The 26,200-nt window shown below is 36.4% G+C and overlaps 2 protein-coding genes across 3 annotated transcripts in view; one reads left to right on the plus strand and one right to left on the minus strand.

Annotated features, from left to right (window-relative positions):
• The window catches only part of LOC102599236 (serine/threonine-protein kinase CDL1), a 10,874-nt gene extending 1,545 nt beyond the window's left edge, over positions 1–9,329 (plus strand). Inside the window, exons 2-5 of the mRNA XM_006342707.2 lie at positions 274–473; positions 682–871; positions 7,580–7,971; positions 8,148–9,329. Coding sequence (XP_006342769.1) covers positions 274–473; positions 682–871; positions 7,580–7,971; positions 8,148–8,774 — 1,409 coding nt within the window. The 3' untranslated portion in view covers positions 8,775–9,329. The remainder of the gene's footprint in view (positions 1–273; positions 474–681; positions 872–7,579; positions 7,972–8,147) is intronic.
• A 1,252-nt stretch (positions 9,330–10,581) lies between these two features.
• Positions 10,582–23,101, minus strand: LOC102599561 (putative chromatin-remodeling complex ATPase chain). Of its 2 annotated transcripts, none has more exons than XM_006342709.2 (25): positions 22,795–23,101; positions 22,027–22,152; positions 21,820–21,926; positions 21,110–21,216; positions 17,839–17,936; positions 17,564–17,743; positions 17,261–17,482; positions 16,679–16,813; positions 16,202–16,484; positions 16,027–16,100; positions 15,702–15,922; positions 15,529–15,616; positions 15,304–15,397; positions 15,026–15,214; positions 14,868–14,899; positions 14,692–14,768; positions 14,515–14,604; positions 14,295–14,364; positions 14,145–14,199; positions 13,964–14,022; positions 13,482–13,647; positions 11,433–11,611; positions 11,133–11,348; positions 10,966–11,058; positions 10,582–10,862 (listed from the first exon to the last, which is right to left on the minus strand). In XM_006342709.2, exons 1-25 carry the CDS (start codon positions 22,987–22,989, stop codon positions 10,833–10,835), a joined length of 3,186 nt encoding a protein of 1,061 aa, XP_006342771.1. In that variant the 5' UTR covers positions 22,990–23,101; the 3' UTR covers positions 10,582–10,832. The 2 variants fall into 2 exon arrangements, with proteins under 2 accessions (XP_006342771.1, XP_006342770.1); XM_006342708.2 differs by having other exon boundaries at positions 10,957–11,058.
• Between the last annotated feature and the right edge of the window lie 3,099 nt (positions 23,102–26,200).

The raw sequence follows: 26,200 nt of genomic DNA on the forward strand, positions 1-26,200 counted from the left end.
GGGGGGGGGGGGTTGGGGGGGGGGGTGTGAGAGGGCTTTCAAGTAGATGAAAGTGAAACTTGTGTTAACTTCACAAGCAATTTTAACTGGGAGAACTTTTGGATTACTAATTGGGAGGAGAAGAAGTTCATCTTAAACCATGGTATGCCAAAATTCTTTATGGTCTATCTCTTATCAACAATGAGGATTATGTGTCAATAAGAATGCTATGAAATGACTTGTTTATTTTTCTTCTTTATTGGTATTGGCTTAATGTTGGTTTCTTATATACAGATAAATCAAAGTCTCGTGGAAGTCATGATCCTAAGAAAGATCCAACCATTCCAAAAGATGGACCTACAGCACATATTGCTGCGCAGACATTCACATTTCGTGAGCTTGCTGCTGCAACAAAGAACTTTAGGCCTGAGTCTTTGCTTGGTGAAGGTGGATTTGGGCGTGTTTATAAAGGTCGGCTGGAAAGCACTGGACAGGTAGGTGTTACTTTATAACAATGTAATTCTGTAATGCAGAAGCAAATCATTAGCCAACTTTAGGTTAGGTTTAGCAAATGTTAGCATAGGATAACTATTTAGAGAGAAATATGTTAGCATAGGAAAGAGAATTTTAAATGTCAGAATCTTCAATTGCACACTGATTTGCAATTTCACTCTTGGTTGTGTCGGAATGGTCTCTTTGCAGGTGGTTGCTGTTAAACAGCTTGATCGCAATGGTCTTCAAGGGAATAGGGAGTTTCTGGTGGAGGTTCTGATGCTTAGCCTACTACATCATCCAAATCTCGTCAATCTGATTGGTTATTGTGCAGATGGGGACCAACGCCTCCTTGTTTACGAGTTTATGCCATTGGGTTCTTTAGAGGATCATTTACATGGTTAGTCCATTTACTGCAATTTATATAGTGACTTGCACAATGCAGTTATAATTTGGTTCATCATGAATAGCTATTTACGCACTAGAATCTTGCCCCTTTTCCCTATAAGAAAAGGGTAGCCAGATGTACTTGTTAAATAGACCTTGGGCCTAACTCAACCCCAAAAGCTAGCTCATGAAGGGAGGATTTCCCAAGACCATATAGAGAGTCCCAATTCTTCTCATTTCACTGATGTGGGACTCAACAGTACTGAAGACCCTCTATTCGTGAGGTCCGGGAAAGGGTCGGACCACATTGCGTCTATTATATGCAGCCTTACCTTGCATTCGTTCAAATGGATACATGATGCCTTGGAATGGGTTAGACTATTACAGTTCATATACAGAGCGCATATGAAAGTCTTATATCTGAATATGGCTTTTTAGTAACATTAAGACCAAGTTCTAACTTAGCTGAATGATGAATGGACTAAGCATGGTCTGAACATGCTAATGGAGCTTTTCAAGATTAACTGACCAAATCAAAACAACTGCAACATTCTACAACATAAGAAATTAGATGAGACAGTGCTTGCTGATTTGTATTACATTGGTGCTTTTTTTATTTTTTTTATTTTACCATTCCTTTTGATATCCTTGGTTTTGTGGCACCCCACTCTTTCCTTTTGGGTCTTCTATTTATTTGTGAACATTCCAATGAAGGGGTTGTAATATGGATAAAGCTGGTGACAGTGGAATAATTTACTCAGAAATATGGTAGATGTTGCAATCTAATTTGAGCAACATTAGAGTATTACATGAATTACTGATGCAGTCTCAACAAGAGTTGGCTATTGTACCAATGTTCGATTATGGTTGGTTACTGGAATAATCTGTCTAAGACATTGCTTAGGTGATTATCAATTGATGTATGGCGTTTGAACATCTACAAGCAGTGATTAGTCTTTACTGTGGAAAGGGAATATTTCCTTTGGTTGAAGAGGTTGTTCTTGCTGTGGTAGAAATTATAACGCAAGTTCATGAAATAAACATAGAAATTCTATTTGGCATCTGCCTGCTATAGTAACAGGCATTAGCATGACAGTGACTGGCACCAGCATAGTATTCATCATTGTAATTGTATTCAGCAATTTTCTGTTGCATATAGTTGTTTCAGTTGACATTGCCCTCACATTGAAGGGTGTTGTATTTCTGAAGTTATTTGAACTAAATCATCCTATACACAGTGAATTCCATGTTCTTTTCACTATTGTGTGGTTAGTAGGTGCTATTGTTGGAGATTGATAAATTATATATTATTTTTTAAAGAAGTTAACCTGTTATTATTTGAAAAATTGAATTTACATAAGTAGATTCATATAAGATCTAACTCTGCCTTCTAATACCTATTAAGGGACCTTAACGACCTTTGGCCCCCATTTTCCAGCTCTAGTGTGGGGTCGTTCAAGTGAATGATATCACTATTGTGCTGTAACATTTTGGGTACTCATGCTTGATAATGCATCTGCTACCGGTGCTGGAAATTTCACTTGGGAACCCAAAGAAAGCGTGCAAAATTGTCTCACCAATGTTGTGGGTTTATGAAGCAGTGAGAGAGCCAAGGAACTCATGCAAATATTCAGCAAAGCCTTTGCCATATGACGGCAACCTACTTCCACTAGAAAGTCTTTAACACCACTTATATTTATATCTTGATGGTCTGAAACCTAAGGAACAGCAGAATAATGAAAAGGAAATGGAGGATATGATTGAGGTTGCAGTAAGCAGCTCAGGCAAGCTAGGGCTGGAGGTCAAGGACTATGGATCTACCATGTATGTGCAATAGAAAAAGAATGTTATCAACATGGGCTGGCTGGAGTTGTTGATTGTATTACTGAGAGAGAAAAGGAATAATTGATTAAGAAACCTCTTCCTACCCCCTCCCATTCAGAAATAAGCATTACATGCCAAAATCAATAGGAAAAAAGGGTAGAATTTTGTGATTTAGCTTTTATGTTTGTGAACTTTCTGCTGTCAGATCTTTTGTCGAATTGGCAAGGGTAAGAGCCCGTTTGGATTGGCTTAAAAAAGTAGCTTTTAAGTCAAAAATAATAAGTCAAACTTAAATGACTTTTAAGTCAAAAAATATAAAGTAGGGGGAGACCTACTTTTGGTTTTTAATTTATTTTAAGTCATTTTTAACTTATTGTAATTTGTAAGATATTTTTAATTTTGCCAAACACTACCCAACTTTTTTAAGTCATTTTTGACTTATTTTAAGTTATTTTTATATTTGCCAAACACTTCAAGAAGTCAAAACCGGCTTAAAAGTAGGTTTGACCAACTTTTAAGTCAAAACTGGCTTAAAAGTAGGTTTGACCAACTTTTAAATCAATCCAAACACCCTCTAAATGTGTCTGATGTAAATTGCTCTCTATAAAAATATTAACTGACAATTTTCCAAATATATATATAATTAAAAATAGACCTCCTAACATGTCATGGTTAGTGAAGGTTTGGGCGTAGCATTGGGAGAGTAATTTGGTGAGTTGTAATTAACTTGAATAGAAAGAGTATATGTCTTATTCTCTGAAGTTCCCAGACTTAAGTTCTTTGCATACTTTACATGAATGTGTGCATTTAGCATGTCTAGGATACAAGACTTGCCTACCTTTAGCTCATTTCTCCTCTCCTTTTTGTCGATCTTAGCAAACAGGAATAGGAAATATCTCTCTTACCAGTGATAGGCTGTGTATAGATTTTTCAAATATTTGGTGCTGAAATCTGATATAGCCACATAAATAGAATTGCTCTTTTGAAGATTGATGTCTTTCCAGTGCACTCATCAAGAGAATTGAGTGAAAAAGATCATGATTTGAGTTCTCTTAAACCAGGGGAGGGGAGGAAGAACTGTGGTTTCCGGCTAGGTTCTTTTCCAAATTTGCACATTTACGACTTGCGTACAGACGAACCAATGTATAATGTATCAAACTGTTTTTGTTTCAACATTTAGTGTATGTTTCTGAATATTCAATGTCTTTTTAGTTCATAATGTCACAAATGCCATAGTCCTAAACTTAAGGTAAGCAAACAGGTAAGTCATGGTCACTTTCCTGGATATATCAAGCAATAGTGATAGCTGCACAAAAATTAATTTAACCACTTTGATACTGGGGAATAAAATATACTCCATGCACCAGATATACTTGTAACAGTGTCTGGATGATATGCTTTACCTTTGCATTTTTTTGAGTCATAAGTAAACAGTTCTATTAATATGAAAAATCCCTGGTATACAAGCAATTGCCGAAAAAGTGTAGAATCTACCACAAAAATTGATTATCTATCAACGACACTCAATCTTCTAAACAAACTAGCACCTCATGGGTGTACCGAAAAGAAACTAGGAATGAGAGGCTATCTCTTTTTTTAATGACGGTGGTGTCTGTGCCAACTTGAAGGCTCTCTTTTTTTTTTTCCTCCCACGAAATCCATGTGAGTGCTAGTAGTGCAACAACCTAGGATTTTCAACCTTTCGTCCTTCTAGGTTCTTGGTTGGAGAATGCTTCCTTCATAGTGAAGCATTGCCAAAATCATCCCAGACCATCTCAAGATTTCACACCACAAGCAAGTTGCAACAGACAATGTAAAAGGAGGTGGTCCACATCTTCACCTAGAGATTTGCACATGAAGCACACATGTATAGTTTACTTTTTCCTCAAATTCTCAATTGTCAATATTGTTTTCGTCGCTACCAACCAAATGAAACGACACACTTTTGTTGGTGTCATGTGAATCCAACCGCACAAATGTGGAAAATTCTACTCCCCCCTTACGAAGAGCTTAGGATAACATGAATTTTACTGAAAACAAGTCATCTCTTACCCCCTCCCTCTGTCCCACCTCCATAAGTCCTGACTAGCATGTGATGTACTTTGCTAGTGAAGTAATTCAATTAGACCTTCAACAATAACATACCTAGTGAAATCTCACAAAGTGGGATCCTGGGAGGGTAAAGTGTACGCACACCACCTATACCTCTTTGGGGTAGACCATCTGTTTTTGAAAAACCCTTTGCTCAAGTGAAGCAAATCAAACCATAACATCAACAACAAGGTGCGATCACCTAAACATAGTAAACAACAAATGATAATAGACACCAAAAGTCAAAAGACTACATGAATAGGCTAGTACTTCAACATACATGGTGCTAAGACTACCACCAAGCCAACGACTACATGAATAGGCTAATACTTAGATGATGCTCGACTACCAACTAACCTTCGACCCTTATCTGCGATCTCCACACCCTTTTACCTTTGACCATTATCTGAAGATGCATCATATTTTGTCTAATCACCTCTTTCCAATACTTTATCAGCCTATCTCTGCCTCTCTTCATCCCTACTATGTCCAACCTCTCACACCTCATCATTGCAACCTCCGCACAACTCTTCTTCACATACCCAAACTATCTCAGTTCCCCTTCCTTTATCTTGGCCACCACAAGGGCACTCCGATTTTGTTTCGGATATCCTCATTTCCGCCACTTGCATTTTTTAAACATGGGAATTCTTAATTGGCCAACACTTCGCCCCATGCAACAAAGTCGGCTAACCACCACTCTATAGACCTTATCTTGAAGTTTTGGTGGTACTTTCTTATCACACAAGACTCTTGATGCAAGCTTAACTTCATCCATGTCGCACCAATACGATGCGTGACATCATTGTTGATCTCCCTATTTCCTTGGATCAAAGACCCAAGATACTTACATATCTCTCTCTTGGGGACAACTTGTGTATCAAGTCTCACTTTCGTGCCTACCTCATGCGTCACATCACTGAATTTACACTCCGTTTTGGTCCTACTTAACTTGAATCCTTTAGACTCTTGTGTATGTTCCACACCTCCAACCTATTGTTAACTCCACTGCGAGTCTCCTCAATCAAAACAATTCAATTAGATCTTGAATCAACTATTTCCCCATTCCAAAGGTTCCTCCTCAGAAGGCTCCTCTGGACCTTTACGTCCCAATTAATTCCCCTTATTGTAACCTTTGAATCTGTCGTATTATCATCTTCTACTATGAGTATTTGGGAATGTGAGTCATGATGTCTCTCCACACTACATGTAACTTCAAAAACTTATTCTTCTTCTATCCCCTTATATTGCCGATGAAGTCTTCCCATCCTTTCTTAATATACCTTATCAACGTTAGCGGTTATGCGTAAACATAAACATGGTTGCTCAAATGGATTACCAAGGGATGTCATGAACTTCTCAAGGAAAGGAAACTTAAGGAGGTAAATCAAATGGTGGAAAAACTCAAGGGTGTGGCTTAGTAGTCAACAAAATTGACTGAGAACCATGAGGTCACTTAATGCTTTTTCCTCTACTAGGATTTGAACTAGTCGAATTGCAATGCAAGTTGGCCGAACACCACCATTTAAAAGAAATGATGGAATATCATCCTTCTTGCATATGGTGGACAATGTGGAGAGAGGAAATGAAGGTGTTTTGAAGATAGTCAGTTTCCTTACGAAGATCAAGTTCAATTGCGTATTTGCTTTCCTCTTTTTCTGTAAAAAGGATATTTTAGATGGTGCATTATTGAATCTTTAATAGCTATCATAGATCCCCTGTAAGTATATAAATGGGACATTTTTTTTGCTTTTTGCTTATAATACCTGTAAAGAACAAAAAACTCTTAGGGGCTGTTTGGCTGCTGGTTAAAGTTATACAAGTATTAGTAATGCAAGGAATAGTTATGCCATCTTCTACCCTGCATAAAATAAAAGGTAGATTCCCTTGTAACCTATACATGTATTAGTTTTGCAGAAAATGTAAACATGAACCAAACATTGTATTAACAATGTTATGTTTTATGTGAAAAAGAGAAAGTCAATCAAAACATTGTATAACTTAAACTAGATTCTATATGGAGATTATTTTTCTGTATTTTTTGAAACCAAAAATTGTATAAAGTTATGCTAGTTTTAATACATGGATAACTCTGCAGTCCTCTCTAACCAGCAACCAAACTACCCAATAGTGTTGTAGTAGTAAACTCTTCATTATTCAAGAAAATTTTCTTCAGAATCTGCAGCCAAAAGGAAAGTGTGATATTTTTAGTCCTCGACTTCTCCTATAATTCTACTTTTTCGCTCTAACTTCCCTCCATAGATCTTTCTCCTTAATCCTGAATCACCATAATCATTTTCCTAGTAGGGCCTCGTTGAAAACTTCCTATTCCCATTTTCCGAATCACATGAGAATGACATAGGTTCTTTTGTAGATTTCATTGGCTCAATATCCCTCTTTTGCTTTTGATTCGCTCCCTTTGCTTTTAGGCCTACTGTTATTGGAGCTAACATATCTTTTGTAACTTTGCATCTTCTTGATGCCAGCTATACATAGCCTTACTTCATCAGAGAAAAAAAGTTCCCTTAGCGCCTTTCCAATTTATCTGCAACACTTGATGGTGTGTAAAGCAATGACATAATGTATGTAAAGATGCTCGACAGAATGCTCTCAATTATATTTCTATCCCTCCATTTGATAAGTTTCTCTCTGCATTATTCTGGTACAATTAAATGAAAGTTTCCATTGCCTAAAGCTGAATAGATCTGTAATGTTGATTGTTTTGTGTTGTGTTGATACTTCTGTAATAGAAACAATGCAGATTACGCAGTGGGACCTAATCCTTCTATTTGGAGTATGTATGCAGATCTTCCACCTAATAAAGAACCATTGGACTGGAATACAAGGATGAAGATTGCAGCTGGTGCAGCTAAAGGCTTAGAATATCTGCATGACAAAGCCAACCCTCCTGTAATATATCGAGACTTAAAATCTTCCAACATACTTCTTGATGAAGGATATCACCCTAAATTATCAGATTTTGGGCTTGCTAAACTGGGCCCTGTTGGTGACAAGACTCATGTGTCTACACGTGTGATGGGCACATATGGTTACTGTGCTCCTGAATATGCAATGACAGGTCAACTCACATTAAAATCTGATGTGTACAGTTTTGGGGTTGTCTTCCTTGAGCTGATAACAGGCCGCAAAGCAATTGATAATACTCGGAGTCATGGGGAGCATAATCTTGTTGCCTGGGTATGTCCTCCTCTCTGCCATTGTATTTGGTCATTATGATGTGTGTCGTCTGTTTCTTAGATTTCTTTGACATTTGATGTGCAGAAGATCTGTTTTTCCTTTAGTTCATTTTTACACCTTCTAAAGGTAGAATATATCTTATGCCATGTTTTATACATTGAGAAATGTGTTTGCAGGCTCGACCACTATTCAAGGATCGGAGGAAGTTCCCGAAAATGGCAGATCCACTATTGCAAGGTCGCTACCCAATGCGAGGACTTTACCAGGCACTGGCTGTGGCAGCAATGTGCTTGCAAGAACAAGCATCTACTAGACCCTTAATTGGGGATGTTGTGACAGCTTTATCATATTTGGCCTCTCAAACTTATGACCCTAATGCAGTTGGTGCACAAAGTAACCGTGTTGGTTCATCCACTCCAAGGAGCAGAGAGGATAGACTGCACTCGGTTGATGGAGTAGATAGCCCTGAATATAGCAGTGCTCACCATGGTTCTCCTTCCATCCAGAGGAATTCTCCTGATTCCAGGAAAAGAGATTCCGCTAGGGATTTCAATACTGGGATAGAGTTGAGGAAAATTGCAACTAGCGGTGGATCTGGTCGTAAGTGGGGTTTGGATGAATCAGAACGTCCTGATTCTCAAAGGAACAGCCCTGTCAGTGCAGGTAGAACTAGAGAAACCCCAAGGAATCGAGATCTAGACAGGGAACGTGCAGTTGCTGAAGCTAAGGTATGGGGCGAAAATTGGAGAGACAAAAAGAAGACGAATGCAAGGGGTAGCAGTTTTGATGGGATAAATGATTGATTTACGCAACAATATATGTTGCAAGGATTTCTAGGAATATAGGTGTTGATCGTCATGATGCAAACACGAGGTACTGCATTTGCATAATCGTTGAGTTCTTGGTTTTTCCATACTCAGCTTGAAAGTAATAGTCCTGTCCTACTTTCTGTGTTTGCTGATTGAAGGTTATTCACTGTTGTTCAATGTAAACTTACATGTTTCCGCTGTTGTGGTCGAAGGAAACCACTGTTAAAATGAAAGGGAAATCAGGTTGATGGTGCAATGTGGGAGTAGAGTTGGGGGGGAGGGGTAAATGGTTGCTGCATTGTGGCAACATGTTAATCCTATGTGTTATGGGGTTTGTTGTAGAGTTTATGGTACAGGAGAAGTGGGGAACCTATCTAACTTTCTCTTCTTATATGTTCTTTGTATGAAGGATCTTGGTGGATATGGTTTCGGATGTCCCTTGTATAATTAATTCCATTGTTGCACCTTGTATTCTGTTGTAGTTTCCATCTGTAAGGATTTTCCGTCTTGGCTTTTATAGAAAAGGGGTTTGAGTAAATATTTTGGATACATTCCAGCTTTACAAGTTCAAACTAAAACATGCTTCGCTCATTCCTTCCATAACCAAATTGTATGCATCCCCATTCTCCCTCTCTGTACCATATTTCAAGTTTCAAGAACATGACATAATATAATGATTACACAACTATGTATAATTCTGCATTACCACATTAAAGGGGTTTTAATAAAACTAGAATCTTGACAAAGACAAAATGAGGAACATGTTCCCTTAACTATACTTTTATTTCCATGCAGTGTCAACACATTTTAAAGACCATCAGTCAATATAGAAATTTAAAAAATATTATTTCGTTCAAAAAACACGTTTATATTACTCACAAAAAGAATGTCGTATTGGGTTAAATTTTCTTTAAAATGTGGCACTAGAAATAAAAAGAAAAGTAGTGACAAAAGAAAAAATTGGCAAAATTAGTCTTTTGGAGAGAGGTCTTCATCGAGAATGAGCAAAGGACTACGTGACCAAAGAAAAAGGATATGTGTCCCAATGACGTGGTCAAAAAATACTCTTTGTAAAAAATAAAAAAAACATAGAAAAAAATACGTTTATCACGTGGACTTTAGGCCTTGTTGCAGCCAATTATACATGCAAGTGTATATGGTCACACAAGAAATAAAGTTATTGCAAGCAATTATATATCAAACTCACAGGAACTTGTGGTTAACCGTTTACATAATTAAACTAACACAAATTATTTATTCAAGTTATAAAATATCAAGATTTATAATGGTGATTTAACTAAATCAAAACTAAGAAGAAAATAACTAATGTTTAATTAACCAAACAATAAATAAAAAATTATGTATTCAATGAAATAAAATTGACGTAGAGTTGTGAACTCGCTAATATTGCATATTCATTTTCATCATCATACAAATATTTATCAAATTGTTGATTCACGGAGTTGATATTATCTTCTATATATGCTTGCCTCATACCTATATTATTAATTGATAATATATATTAGCTTGCAGAAATTCATTTACTGTCAAACATCCTAACGTAAAGCTTGGGACGTTAATAAAACTCATCACCATACTAATATAAATTCATCAGACCTAAATGATCATCTTCAAGGCTTCACTAGCATGGTTAATTGATCAAGCTCATTTTTTCCATTCAATGTGCAAAGGTTCACTTGTCATTTGTTCTACATACCTAGTGTTATTAAACAAGCAAGGTTCTTTTTCTTTTCATACGAAAAATGCATATGCATATAAAAATGTGCACCAAACAAGAGCATAGTAGCGAGCTGGCAAAATCATAAAATTGGCAAGTTGATCTAAGTTACATACTAGTGTCACGCCACATTGATAAGACTAGCCTAAATAGAATTCTATTGTGATTATGTACAATGAACCTACACATCATATCTGAATACACTGGTAGGGTTTTCCTCTGTAGCACTTGACAGAATTGCATAGTTAGTGTCTTGGATGACAAACCTGGTTAAACTTAAAAAGGGGACCTAAACCACAAAAAGAAAAGTCTGTCTAAGTTGTACCATCACTTCTTCTCTTGCCCTGTATAAAGTGGAAACAGTCATATGCACAATAGTAAGTCACAAGTGGGGAGGGCTCAAACCAAAAGACATAAAATCATTGCACAAATATTTACCGAGCTCACATAATCATCCATTGATGACTGCTTCCGCTTCTTTGAGGTGGGAGGGCTTTTGGCTGCCTGTCTTGCCACAGCGCGCTTTGATGGTGTCGCGTTCTGTCAATACAAAACACTTTTAGCACTAAATATCTTTTTACTCTGCAAACAGCACAAAGAGGACCCAGGCATACCTTTGCAAGCTTCTTTTCTTTGCGTGCCTGTCTCTCCCTCTCATCAAATTCTTGGTTTTCCCTCTCCACCAAACGAATAAGTGTATCACATCTTCTGGCAAGTTCTTGAGTCGTCCGAGACTTCACAAACCAATCAAACCGAAACAAAGGTGCCGTTCGGAAAGCAGCCTTCAGCTCATCCCAGTTTCCATAGCCAAGCTTGTGAACCATACATATCTACAAAAGAAAAGATCGCCATATACATGAATCACAAAGATAAATAGTAAAAGATTAAAGCCCCCAAAAGTTTAGTCTGCTTACCATGAAACGATCACACTCCTCATTATACAATTTTCCTTTGTTCTGACCATACTGAATCTTCAACTCCAACCATGGATTTTTGTAGCGGTCCAACTTCTTCCCAATTGCTTTCATGATCTCATCTTTTCGTGAAATTCTAGCCTCTCCTCTTTCAATATTCTTTATAATCCTATCATAATCTGCAAGCACTCTATTCATTAGAAACTAAGTGCTCAAATGTCAAGCATGACAAATGTTATCTAGTGCAAAAAACTAGCCACAAGAGGGAACTTTGTTTCTGCCTGAACATCAAGAACTTATTTGTCTGCTCCTCTTTTTCTAGTTTTCCAATGTTAATTAGTATGGCCCCAGGGCTTTGATGTAGTTCTGAAGGCACAACATATGATGTGAAAGTTAGGTGTATGTCACGAGTTTGAGTTTGAATCTATCGTAGACAAAAACTTGGCACTTAAGTAGAGATAGAGGTGTAGGCCTATTATCAACCATCTAGCAACACAATGTATACTCCCGCAATCTCAATTTATATAATACCAGTTCGCTGTGCACATAGATTATGATGCCAATTTGACTTCTATATATCACTAGCAAATAGTAATAGAAGAAAATAGTTGAAAAGTATGTTCAATAGCAATAACATAATTGGGTTTAACTGTGAATAGTTACATATCAAAAACAATAACTTTGAATAGTTCAATAGGTTCTTTAACCCTGTGAAAGTTGTTTAAATAGAATTATTAGCTGGAGAATATTTATAACATGGATGAAATGTGATATAAATCTTAGTTTACAAAATTTGTGTAGAACATGAGCATTACAAGAACAATCACATAATAAACTAAATGGTGATGTATAGTGAAGATGAGAACCATAACTAGATGAAGAAAGAACCTTTATTACCATATGTGGTAGCACTAGCATAGTGCAAATTTACCATTTATGAAATCTTACACCAACTTTCCAAAGAAAAGGAACCTTTAGATTACCATCATGGAGTGGCTTTTTGCAACAAAGAAATAACAGGAAAATCAAACATTTTATTTTTGCTTTTTGATGGGTCTAATCCCTCTGCCTCTCAAACAAAACAAGCATATACACTAGGACAATGAAAGAACGTCATAAACACAATCCCCTCCCAAAATTAGAACACCTTTTTTAATAACTAACATTCCAAAACCTAAAAGGGAATTCCACCCAATACAATATTGTGTTTAACAGTTGCATAGGATCCAATTTGCTCATTCCAGCACACTCGTATTTCAACAACATAATACCCAATGTAATCTCACAAGTGGTGTTTAGGGGGTTGATGTGTAAGCAGCCTTACCCCTACCTTAAGAAGATAGAGAGGTTGTTTTCAATCAACCCTTTGGCTCAGGTAACACATAAAAAATGAAGTACGTAAATAAATACAGTACTCAAAAAGCCAGAGAAAAAATAATGGAGTAGAGAATTGCAACAACAACAAATAATATGATAACTGAATCCAAAGGAGACATAAAAAGCAAAGAATAAGATAATAGGAGAGTAACAAAAACAATATTAACAAGAAAAATAGACAACGTTCAACTACCTATTAATCTTATCCTAATCCTCGACCTCCAAATCTTCTTATCTAGGGTTATGTCCTCAATAAGTTGTAGGACTGTCATGTCCTATCTAATCACCTCTCCCAAGTCCCAATCTTTTTCGATCCACCTCTACTTCTCCTCATACCTACTATAGTTAACCTCTTGCACCTCCTTGTTGGGGAGTCTATACATCTCCTCTTCACATGCTCACTTCTTTTCCATTTCATCCACCCTATTCTAAGCACACTTCTTTACCATTTCAATTCATCTTATTGAGAAGCAACAGCATCACCTCTCCTTGCCGGTACTTCGACACAAAAATAAAAGGAAGCATGTGCACCATGCTTTATCCCACTTGAACTTTAATGGTATTTACCACTCTCGTGTTAGCAATTGTATCATATAATAATTGGATGTTCAATGTGGATTGGAGATTGGGACATATAGTTCTTTCTGTATTTGCAAATTAACTAGCACTTACCATTTAGCTCTTTGTATCTTTCTTTGAAAACATTTGCGTATCTTTCAACCTCCTCCTCTGTCTTTCCTTCCATTTCAGCAGCAATACTTTCTATGTCATTCCGACCATACTTCTCACATGCCCTGATAAAAGTATTGAAATCTCTCCTACTCCATGTTGAAAATCCCTGCATGTACAAATCATTAATTCTGATACATAAAAGCTACTCCCTTTGTCCTAATTTATGAGGCACAGTTCGAATTTCAAGAGTTAATCGGTTTGAGTTTGACCATGTGTTTTGAAATAAAATTCATATATTTGGAAACTACGTAAAAAGTACCAAATCATAATAATTGACAATTCAAAATATTTAAAAATATATATATATATGAAAAAATACAATCAAAGATGGACTTGTTTGAATCTTGAAATTCGGAAAGTGTCATAAATTGAACCGCAGGGAGTAGATATAACATCCAATGACGAGTTATTAATCCACTTACTTCCTCTAATAATTTGTCCTTTTCTTCCTGCTCCTCGGCAGTTAAAGGATCTCCCATATCTACAATGCACCAATTGTTAGCATATATTCACAAAGCAAATTGCATCCTGGTTTGTCCCTATATCCAATTCTATAAATAAAAGAAGAATAGACAGCTACTTTAAAAGGAAAAGAGGTTATACCTTCAGGCTCTTCCACTTCTATACTATCTTTTAATTGATTTTTCTGATGAGCTTGCTGGAATGAATAAGAAAATTAAGATACCAAACAAAAAAAACCACATATGAAGGTGGCAATAGAAGAAATCTGGCACATCCCAAGGCATAACCCACCATGAGAAAACGAACTTCCTTCTCGTACAGCTCACTTAGCCTTTGGGTATTAAAGAACTGAAAGTCGTGCCTATGAATGGCAAGACATGTCAATACACAGAATTTGACAAATGAAAAAAAGACCAACTTGCAAAAAGTAACTCAGAGAAGTCAGTTTTGCTTATGGCACAACAAAAACTGGGAGGAGAAAATTTAAGAATGGTTTGCAATGCTGACTTACAGCTGAGGCATCCTAGGAATCCTGGGCTCTTTAGGTCTTGCAGGACCACTTGGTCGCATGGTTTGCTTGAAATATTCAGACTCCGAGTAACTGACACAAAGAAAAGTCATTTAAAATGGTGTGATACTTTAGACTCTCAATACATTAAAGGTGAACTTAGCAACTTAAGAATCATACTTGCGCTTTCTCTCCCTTCTTGGAGGTTCTATCCAATTATCACCAGCAATTTTCTTGAAATCTGCCTTGTTTTCAACCTTCATCAACAAAAATGTATAGCAGAAAAAGGAAGATAAGCACACCAAAGACGTGAAACAAGGAATTGTTAGACAACTAAATAAAAAAATCGCACTTACCTTCTCATCTTCAAAGTCATACAAATCAGCAGCTGTAAAAAGTAGTCAATCTACAGTTAAAGTCCATATCTTTCAAAAACAGCAGAAGAGCAAAACAAGGTATATAGAGCCAAAAGATACAATGCACAAGCCAAAAGGAAGAGGAGCAGAGTGCATACTATCATCCATCTTAAATTTGATAGCATCTTCTGTAAACTTCTTCATCTTGGCATCAAGTTCTGCTGTTGCCTCTTCTCCTTTGGCAATGATTCTATCAATATCCTCATCTGTTATAGTGCTATCTTTGGAACTGAAAACCATTTCGGCACCAAACCGCACCATCTGCAGCAGCTCATCCTTATTAACAGCTGCATGAACAACCAACCAATGATCAAATTCATGTATACCCTAATATCTAAAATATAATCAAGACAATAAAAACCAAATAAAAGCTAACTTTTTTGCTCAGCCAATCGTCCCTGTTGGATGACCAGTGCATCAAGTGCCAGCTTCTTATAAGCCCTTTCAATCACTTTCTCCTCAATTGTATACTGTTGGAATTAATTGAAATAAGAAACTTTCTCAACAAAAAAGTTAAACTGAAATAATAATGTCGACCATCAAATGAGAGACCACAGTGGCATATTTTCAGTACAGTAACACAGTTAGAAAGAAAACAAACCTCAGTACAGAAACGGAATACTTGGACTTCCTTCTTCTGTCCAATCCTATGGGCACGGTCCTGAGCCTGCAAATCAACCTGTGGATTCCTGTAACACAATGAGAAGAAACCCAAGAGACTCAGATATCACTTTATTCTCCAGACTCTGTAAACTAGACTTACAAGATCCTCACCAGTCACTGTCATAAAGAATAACAATATCTGCTGTAGCAAGATTGATACCAAGACCACCAGCTCTGGTTGACAATAAGAAGGCAAATTTTTCACTCCCTGGACTGTTAAATGCTTCAATAGAAGCATCACGATCTTCTCCACCAGTGTTTCCATCAATCCGACAATACTGGTGACCTCGATACATCAGGTAGTCTTCAAGGATGTCCAGTAGCCGTGTCATCTAATGACAACATTGAGATGAAGTGTTCAGCCCGAAAAAACGTACATTAGCTAATTAGAAAAGGCATAGTAGGACAAAAGGTCAAGAACAAAAGAGGTAAAAACCTGTGAAAATATTAAAACCCTTGAGCCTCGCTCCTTCAGCTTAGGAAGCAACTTATCAAGAAGAACCATTTTGCCTGCAGAGAGAACGTGCATTATATTTTTATTTTTATTTTAAAAAAATTACAACCACAATAGATTAGAAATTCCTATTCATTCATAGAAGTCAAAACACTACCAGCATTTTCTATGAGATGCTCTCCGGTTGTATACGGAGGTCCTGGCTCAGCTCCTTGGAAAAGATATGGATGATTACAACATTTTCGGAGCTGCATTGCTATATTAAGAAGACGCTTGCGCTCTCCTCCAGAATTAACAACCTCAAAATCTTTCTGCAACAGAGCCCGATAGTAGTTTTTCTGCATCTGAGACATACCAACCTTGAGAATTGTTTCCTTCTTTGGAGGCAGACCTTTCTCAACATCAGACTTCAGTCTCCTAAGAAGGAATGGACGAAGGACCTGATTAAGAGCAGAAATTAGAAAATCAGTGAATATTTATTCTCAATGGGGTGTCAAAGTTTTAGAATATGGGAATCATGTCTGCTGCAAGCTCTCGCACATGTAGTTGGTCTTATCTTTGTCACTTCAACATAAACGTTGTACCTTATGGCATAGCTCAAGTATTAATGATACAAACTACAAGACAATTTTACCTTATGAAGCTGTTGGACCACCTCCTGCTGGTCATTCTCACCAGATATTTGAAACCACTCATCAAATGTCTCAGCCGAGCTAAAGATCTCTGGCAGCAAAAAGTTCAGAAGTGCCCAGAGCTCATGAAGATTATTCTGTACAATTTGCATAGAACCCAGCACATCAATTGACAACAGTCATGAGACTAGAGAGATCCATACAAGAGAACAGTACAAGATGCCAAAACATAACAAAGGTAAAGACATAACAACTAGCATTTTTCTGTCACAAAATAGAAGATAAGGTTTAACCAACAGAAAAAATAAGAGAAGGTTTAAAAGCCGTGATTTGGGAGATTTAATATAATAAAGCATCTGAAATGTTAAAAGGAAAAATAAATCAATTTGCTATAGAGATACCCCGCACAATTTATTAAATATAACATCATTCCATATTCAATTATAGAATTTAGGGATAGGAAAATATGCATTTCAGGAAAGGGTCAGGTAATGTGGGACATAGGTTATAAGAGGTCAAATATACTTTCAGATAAAAGGACTACTTGCCAAACAAAAAGGAAATCATCAAAGAGAAATATTCACCTGAAGTGGTGTCCCTGTGATCAACAGCCTATAATTAGTGCTGTAGAGCCTCATGGTTTTGGATAGAAGAGAATTTTCATTCTTGATTCTATGAGCCTCATCAATGATGATGTAACGCCAATTAAAGCGTCGTAAAGCAGACTTCTCTTTGATAGCCATCTCAAAACTTGTGACACACACATCAAACTTCCCAGCAACTAGTAAATCCTCTCGAATGTATCTCTATAAAAGGAAATGCCAGCAGAGTCAAAAGCGATGAGGTATGTACATAAGGGGAAGAAAGAGAATCCCTTATCTGCTTACCCTTTCTTCAGGGTTCCCAAGGAACTTTACAGCGCGTATGATAGGACAAAAACGTTTGATTTCATTCATCCAATTGCCTAGTGTGGATTTTGGGGCAACAACCATGTGAGGACCAGTAATCCCTCTAAACTCATGCAGGTACGCCAGCAAAGAGATGGTTTGTAAGGTCTTACCAAGACCCTATGCAAATACAGGAATAATTTAGTACTTCTCTCAAAAACACGAATCACATAATGAAAAGGAACATCTAAAAAATTTCAAGTGACAACACTGACCATTTCATCAGCAAGTATCCCATTTATGCCATTCTCATATAGCCGTATCATCCAGTTCAAACCAGCAAGTTGATAATCCCTCATCTTTCCCTGAATACCTGACAAACATGCATGTGTGATCCTTACATCCTTAAAGAGACAAGGAAATGAGAGCATCAAAATAAACATTTTGTCCAACATTAGAAGCACTATTAATCACAATAGAATTCACACTTCCACTACTCAATTAGAGTTTTTCCACCAGAATGCACACCCACAAGGTCAAGGCTACCAGTAATTAGCATTTTCATGTAAATGTTAGTAGTGGAAAACTTTAATATTTTATGAACCATAATATCACAAAATTTAAAAGTATTGCAGATCAGAAACATTTATTTAATAATTTTAGATCTACTCACACCCTTTCTACATAGGCCAGGTTCTTTTTCTAGGCTAAGAAAACAGGAAAAAAGTTGATAGATGGCAGCAGACTAAAATTCAGGATGAATTCCCTGCATGTTCCAATACTATGTTGAACTGTGTGAAGCACCTAAACTACAAGCTTGAGCTATTCAAGAGGGAACAAATTTATTTATTTATTTTAGGTTGGTTGTAATGTGCTTTTACGTTGAGATATTTTCTATACTCAGTGTACCTAAGTAAACTCATTGTCCCTAAAGCTTCATCAATTTCAAAAGTGACTTCTTAAAAAGTAAAGACTACACAGCTCAAAAGGTATTTATGAGATACAACCATAGAGAGGGGACTTAAGATCTTTGCAACTATGCACACATATCATATAAGCTTATAGTATCACCTTCAAGCATAGTGCATTTACTGGGCAAACAGAACTATGTATGCACCTCTAGGAACTTAACCTAGCACATTACATATGATACAGCAGGACCATTACAAAGTTCTAAGCCAATGTTATCTAACATCTAGGTTTCTTTAGTTGGTTGTATAGGAATTGCCTTGAAATTTTGTTAAATAACCTATAACCAGATTTGCAGGTACGGGCTTATCTAAAGAACAGCAATACATAATGATTTCTCAAATAGTGGAGAATTCCAAAATGCCGTTTAGTTGGGATCAAGTTATCCCAGGATCACTATGGTATAAATGGTTATGGTATAAATGGTGGGATAAGTCATCCCAAACTTGGCAACCAAACAAGACACCAAAATTTTATCCCTAGACTATTTTTTAATCCTATGACACCAAAACTTGGCAACCAAACAAGACACCAAACTTTTATCCCTAGACTATTTTTTAATCCCATGACTATTTATTTTTATCCTTCACACCAAACGACCCCTTAAAAAACTTGATAACTTACCTCAAAAAGGTCAAGTAAATTTGAAGAAATAAGTACAGCCCCAAACTAAACCCGAAATACCAGTAACACACCTAAACTTTACGAAGGTCCTAGTTACTAAACTTTACGAAGGTCCTATTATCCCCTAAGCTATTTTAAATGGAACAAATACCACCTTCAATGCTGACATGGCGCAGAGAGTGTGCACACTCTTGAAGACAAATGAAGGTTGCAAAAATTATTTTAGAAGTAATTAATAGGTACAAATGTCATATTTTAATTGGACATTACATCTATTAATTTAATACTCCATCCTTTTCTTCTCTTTGAAATCTTTTTCATTCTTCTGCAACTTATCATCGAAGTGCAATGAATACAGATCTAAGCAATAACAATTTTCACCTCATATTTGGAAGAAAAAAATCATTCATACTTGAAGTGGGTGCTTTTAATGTTGTTCAGATTTTCTTCACATTTTCGACTCTAACTGTCAGAACCGAGTCAATTACTCATTGTTTCAGCTTTGAATTTAAGCTCCACAATACTCGCTATTTTCAGATTTAGATACCCAACCTAAATGTCGAAGTCTCTTATTTCACTTTGAAACTTTTCAAAACTGGAAGCCTTTGAACTTCCCGTCCAGATTTTACTTTGAAACCTTTCAAAACTGGCAGTATAATTTGCGGAAAAACCAATGAAAACATTTCTGTAAACTATTTTTGTTGAATTGCACTTCAAAGGACTGAAATTTTCAATAAAAACAATACGAAAGCTCAAATTTGTGCAATCCAAATGGAATCTGAAGTGTTTCATCAACACCCAAAACATAGGAAACTCACAAAGCATACTTAATTTCCATCCACTTTAAACAAAGGTCCAAGCCCCACCTTGCCAGAAGAACTCATCACGGCATTCTTGTAAAGGTTCCAGTGAAATACCTCTTACAGTTCAAGTGCGTTTCAAAAATTGGTTTGCATTCATTTCTGGCCCTGAATATGTCAAACCCATCCTAGTGTTTCCGCTAAGGACTACACCAACTATATATATCTCTGTTACAATTTGAGAGATTTTGGAAAGATTAGCTTTTACTCCAACAAAATTAGGTCAGAGTGGGTTTGTATGAAATGAAGGAATGATTAAACTGATCCAAGGCCAGCCCCACTTGTCTTTTTAAAAAAAAAAAAAGAGAGAGAGAAGATTCAGAAATTAAGAATGAGAAAAACAGATTTTAATGGGAAAAAAAAAGATTTAATGCTTTAAAAGAATGCGAAGCACATGTAATAGACACAGAGAATATTCATTATGTTATCTATGTCACGTTAGCATTTAAGGTGGCATTCATTCCATTTTAAAAGAGATCATGGGATAAGAGAACCCCCGTAAAGTTTAGATGTGTCTCTAAGATTTCGGGTATAACTGTGGGGGTACTTGTGTCTTATCCCAAATATTTCACCTTATAAAAACTGCGCAAAAGATAATTAAAATATTTTTTAATAGCAGTGGTGTTGAGGCCAACTTGCATGCACTTCAACTAATTCCACGAGATACATGTCACCTCCCACCAACAATAGATACATCATACAAGAGTAGTGCTATAAGGTAACTAATTATGTTCACCAAGGCTAGGACAAACGAAAAGATGTCACCTAGTGATTGTGTCCAAGCATAACCCATGGTTCACAACCCACTTAAGTGACCACTAAGTCATACCCTTGGGTGCTTACCGAAACCACGTCTCTCACACTAGTATTTATTGTTTTAAGGCACTATTCAAGTAACATTTTTCCAGTTTGTTGCACTTAGAAACATCAATGGCTAAATTGTAAAAGAGAAGATGATAAAGGCCAAAGGGAATCATTAAACAAAGAATTTTAAATATCTAGAAAGGAGGGCCATATTTGATCAGCTAGGAGATCAACAATTCAGGATATGTTTCTGGGTTGGGTTTGTGGGGGTGGGGTAGGGGGATCTTACAAGAGGGTTGTGCCAATAGCCGTGTATTCCCGGACAGCCCACCATCTTCTTCTTTGAGATACTCCTCATCTTCTTCCTCTTCGGTTATCTTTGACGCATGACGGCCCCTGGGAAAAAAAGATTAATCATTTGGCTCAGACAAAAACATCCATACATATATACAAGTAATGCAATGAATCACAATAACGAAGCTTCTCCATATAACATAGTAACACCAACTGGACATAGCACTCAATTCTAATATAAGCAATATACAATAATTTTTGGGAGGTAGGCCTGCCTGCCTGTGATGGAGAAAACAGTCCCTTGTCACCAATACAAGAAGAGGAAGGTACTTGAAACCCAACCGAACAAAGTGAATAGTCCCAATCAAGCTACTCAAATAACATTACTAATATTTAGGATGTGTTTATTTCAATTTTCCAAATACACCTACCAAACATGAACATCGCCTACAAATAATTCCCCTTAAAAAGGTTAGGAAAATTACTCTTTATGTCGTTTTTGTATGAGCAAAATTACTCTTTATGTTAAAAGGAGGAATATAAACAGAGACCTCAACGAGGTTAATGTTTTCATTCTTCCTTTTTGCCCATTCTATTTCATTACCACTAACACCCAAAGAGTACATGGTCCTATACTAGCTAGAGATCTTTCAAACTAGAGGCCCTACATATCAGGGAAAGCAACAAAGACAACATTATATGTACCTTCCTTTTGTCTTCTTTTCTGAAGTCGATTGATCGCCTTTTGCAAAATGAGCAAATAACTCTGTCTGCTCCAAAAGATACTTAAGACGCCCCTTTCCCTTGTTACTCTGTCAATGATAAAATAGCCATAAGGCACACCACCTTCACAAGGAACAAATGAAAAGAGGAGATCCCAAAATATCTCAGCAGTTAGTCTAAGTTAGATACCATGTCAGCTTCTATTGCAGCATTCTGTGCATCCAACATTTCCTGTATCTTTTGCTTCTTACGCCTCTGCATATCTTTTAACCGTGCCTTTTCACGCTTCGAGATTTCATTAGCTCCAACATCTTCCTACAGGTAGCATAGCAAAACAAACTTAAACAACTGAAGTAACGCTCATTAACACGTCAAATCAACTACGTAGTCATCATTTTAGCTTCACAAATACTACACATTGAATAATTCACACTAATGGGCTATCAAAAAAAATGTGTTATATCAGGGACGTGAACTTCTATATCAGTGGTGAAATAATCTTTCCTTTCCTTTATCCCATTAGAAATTCACTTGAAATATTAACTCTAAACTAAAAACCCTACTATGTCCACTAATTAGGTAAAAGCTGGGCCCTAATTGGTAACAATCACCCAAAAAATATACTTTTAACCAGACATAGGAGCGTCTATTTCAACAGAAAATTCATATTCATATTCATATTCCTTTCTGCCATTTCAACACCTCCTGGAACTTCACGTATACTAACTCGTAATAATGAGTTAGAAAAATGCGCTAACCAGTTGAATTACTCACATTTTTTCTACTACTCCGAAATTTCACCTAAAATATCATTCTAAACTATAACACTGAAATATCCACTCATTATTCAGCCAAATCACCAAACAAAAAGGGATTCCAACATAAACTCAGATCTACCACTACCAATAGCAGCTAAAAGATAAAACAAAAACTAAACAGATCCTCCAATAAACACACCTCCTCATCTTCATCATCACCGTCTTCTCTATCAGCAACAGCTTCGTCATCGCCGTCATCTTCTGCTGACCTAGCGACAGCTTCAAGCTCCTCCTCATCTTCCTCATCATTAACTTGATCGTTGACTTGCTCCTCCTCTGAACCGTCCGATAATGGCTCCGACGACGAGGATTTCGCTCTCCTGTTTCTCGCCATCGATACGATTCAGAAGGGGGGAAAAAACGTACGTTTGAGGGTTTCTCCTTGTGAAGAGGAAGTGAAGTAGTAATACTAGAATATGGACCGACCGACTCTAAAGTCTAAACCGGTTTATTACATTAAGGTATTTATAGCAACCCGCTTAGACAAACAAAATGGGAACCTTCTATTCCCGCCACTTATTGGATGATGAAATATGATTTCCCGCCTATGGACTGGGTTTCAGATTTGTTTGGGCCTGTGCCTCCTGATTTGGGTTCTTGGGTCTATGTTGTGCTCAAGTAGAAGTTGGTATTTTGTTGTAAAAACACATTGGAGATTATGAGAATTAATACTTTTTAGCGCACGGAGCAAGAGTAAGGTACTTTATTCCAGAAGAAGAAATTGTTAAGTAAGTGATTCGATTTTTTAGTTTTTCAATGATGGATTTATCTTTGAAAAACTCTGACCTCGACAAAAAACTAACGCAGGCGTCTCAGAACATTACGATAACGTAGCTAAATATATAAATTGTTATATGTCTTCCAGTGTATATTGATGAATGTGGTTTAAACATTCCTGCTCATCGGAAGTGAGTTTATTACTAGCCGGGATCACCAAAAATTTTGAAGTTTGAAGCTTGTTCTGACCGTTTTACTATATATTTCACCGGCTTAAATGTGTTTCAAAATTCAATATTTCTTTTTGTAATATTAAACTAGAAAGTTAGAAACTAATAAGGATTTTTCTTTTATAAATTCAGCAATGCATCAGATGAGAGAAAAAGTGTAACTTTTTTTTGTGTCTGTTGGTGTCTAAGATTGACACAAACACTTATATAAAACCAAAGAAAACAATGTGAACATCAATGTCATTAACATCTTCACGTCATAATAAAATTTATTAATAATAGTAATATTGTTGTGTATTTTTATTTTTTATTTTATTTTTGGAGAGAGGGAAGGGGCATCACAAGCAAAAGATATTAAGCATATTAAAATTTCTAAAATGGGTGGTGTTGTGAGATACGTTGGTGTACCTTCGAGTACAAAAAGATTATATATATCTTAATGTAAATTGTTTCCTAATAAAATGGTGAAAAAGATAACCACATGAATAATTAGACTTTTGTCGTATGCGGGTCATTTGCAGGTAATAAAAATGTCTTATTTTTATTTCAAACATTTTAATCACAAGTTTTCACTATTTAAAAAAAATAATCATGCATATAACTGAGGCAATAGGTAGAAAATTTCTTTGAACAAGTAATAATGAAGGCTCCAAAAAGAACTCTACGATCTTGAGAGGCTATAAAATAACAATTAGCAACATAATTTCAAAAAAAAAAATCCTAAAAAGGATAAAATGTATAAATCTTGGATTCATAACTACTATATAAAATAAGCATACCTGGATATTTATCCAACTCAAGCATCATGGTTGATTAGGAAAATATTTAAAGCAAAGGTGACATTGAAGCATGTCGGCTTCAGTTATGAGAATATCATGAATATGAGGACATTCTCTATTAAGAAGATATATTAGTAGTCAAGGGGTCAATTCCAAAAAGTGTCCTAGAGAAGGATTGTGTCAACAATTATTGATGACCTGAATGAGAAATCATTTAGTTTGATTGGGAGAAACGTCTAGGTAGAGTTTATTTTTCTTGTTGCTAAAATGTTAAGGTATCTATATTGACCTTTCAAAAGTGAATTAAGGTGAGTAGAACTCTCAATATCGAACTTGATGTAGAGGTTGGTTTGATACGTCAATATTTGAATGTGTATAGTGAAGTAGGCTAATTTTGAGGGGATTTTTGAGTTTCTATATCGTGCAAGACATTATAGTGAGTGACACGTCGTTATAGCAGGAGAACCACTACGGTGCCGCAGCTATAGTGAGATTAGACCACTATAGCGGGGTTAGTCACAATTAATGTATAAAATTTCTCAAAACCACTTAATATATGCAATTATGTTTTGGGGAAGAGTAGGGGAAACCTAGAGTGAGTTTCACCTATTTTCCATCAAATTCATCTGTAAAGGTAAGTAAATTACTCATCTAACTAGGTAATTGATTATTAGGCCTCAGAATCCATGATGATGATTTTGGGGGATGGTTTGGATAGACTTAATGTTGGAATAACCCTGGTTTGAATGGAAACATTATGAAACTTCCTTGGAATTTGGGGTTATGATATGATTCGGGTATGTTTAGGCAATTTGGGTCGGGTTTTATGTTATTTTGATTGTTTGTAGACTAAGAGCAAGCTAGACTTCATAACAAAAGGAAGACTCAGATTTATTAGAGCTTTCATGCTTGATTCAAGATAGGTGGTGATTGGATTATTTTCCGTTTACGCCATATGTACATGTTAACTATTTCGCTAGTAATACTTGTACAATATGTGTGTCACGACCCGAGAGTACCCCCTGGTCGTAACATGGCGTATTCGACCCCGAAGGGGTCTTATACGAGCCACATAGTCATTCATTGCATTCAATAATGAAAATAGTGCGGAATAAAAAAAAAACTTATTTACATCCACACATTTAAACTTCATTAAAACAACTTTAAAAACACACAGCGGAAGTCTAAGTCTCACATGGCCATCTTAGACACAGTCACAAAACATAAGTAGGGACACGGCCCTTTACAATCAAAAGAAGTCTATTAAGTCTATTACATGAACAAAAGAACTTAAAAGTCTTATCCTCGAATCCATGAGGACATACCAAGTCTTGGAGGAAAGCAATCCAACACTTCAAACTAGCTAGGAGGGATCACTTGCCGGAACCTACACTTATAGTAAAAATATGAAGAATATGGGTTAGTACACAAAATGTACTAAGTATGATGACCATGCAAAACATGCTTTAAAAGGGACATTTTGGTTAGAAACCATGCATTATGCCACTTTTTGAAGTACCATGAATAGTTGCATAAAAGACATACAATACAAGCATAAACATCAAGTAAGTCAGAATATTACCTTTAAACAATTTCAACATGAAAACCTTTACCTTGGACCTTCACCTCAAGAAACCCTTATGCTATACCTCGTGCAATGTATGGATGGCGTCCCATACCACCATCCATACTAAGGCACCACATTTAGGTCACTTAAAGTAACTTATCATTCCTTTCTTTCACCTTTGCACAATATTCATACATAAGAGGTATATCATTAATTAAGACATGACAAGGGAAAATAACTCGTAATATAACC

The sequence above is a fragment of the Solanum tuberosum genome, unplaced genomic scaffold, assembly GCF_000226075.1.
Source record: "Solanum tuberosum cultivar DM 1-3 516 R44 unplaced genomic scaffold, SolTub_3.0 scf00035, whole genome shotgun sequence".
NCBI classification, from domain to species: Eukaryota; Viridiplantae; Streptophyta; class Magnoliopsida; order Solanales; family Solanaceae; genus Solanum; species Solanum tuberosum.

Bases quoted from the DNA above. Each gene is read 5' to 3' on its own strand.
- LOC102599561 (XM_006342708.2), bottom strand. From the start codon at position 22,989: ATGGCGAGAAACAGGAGAGCGAAATCCTCGTCGTCGGAGCCATTATCG. The intron at 16,485-16,678 runs GTAAAATTGTCT...GCTCTTAATCAG, and splicing joins TGGTCCAACAGCTTCATAAG to GTCCTTCGTCCATTCCTTCT. The intron at 14,200-14,294 runs GTGGGTTATGCC...TATTCATTCCAG, and splicing joins AGGAAGTTCGTTTTCTCATG to CAAGCTCATCAGAAAAATCA.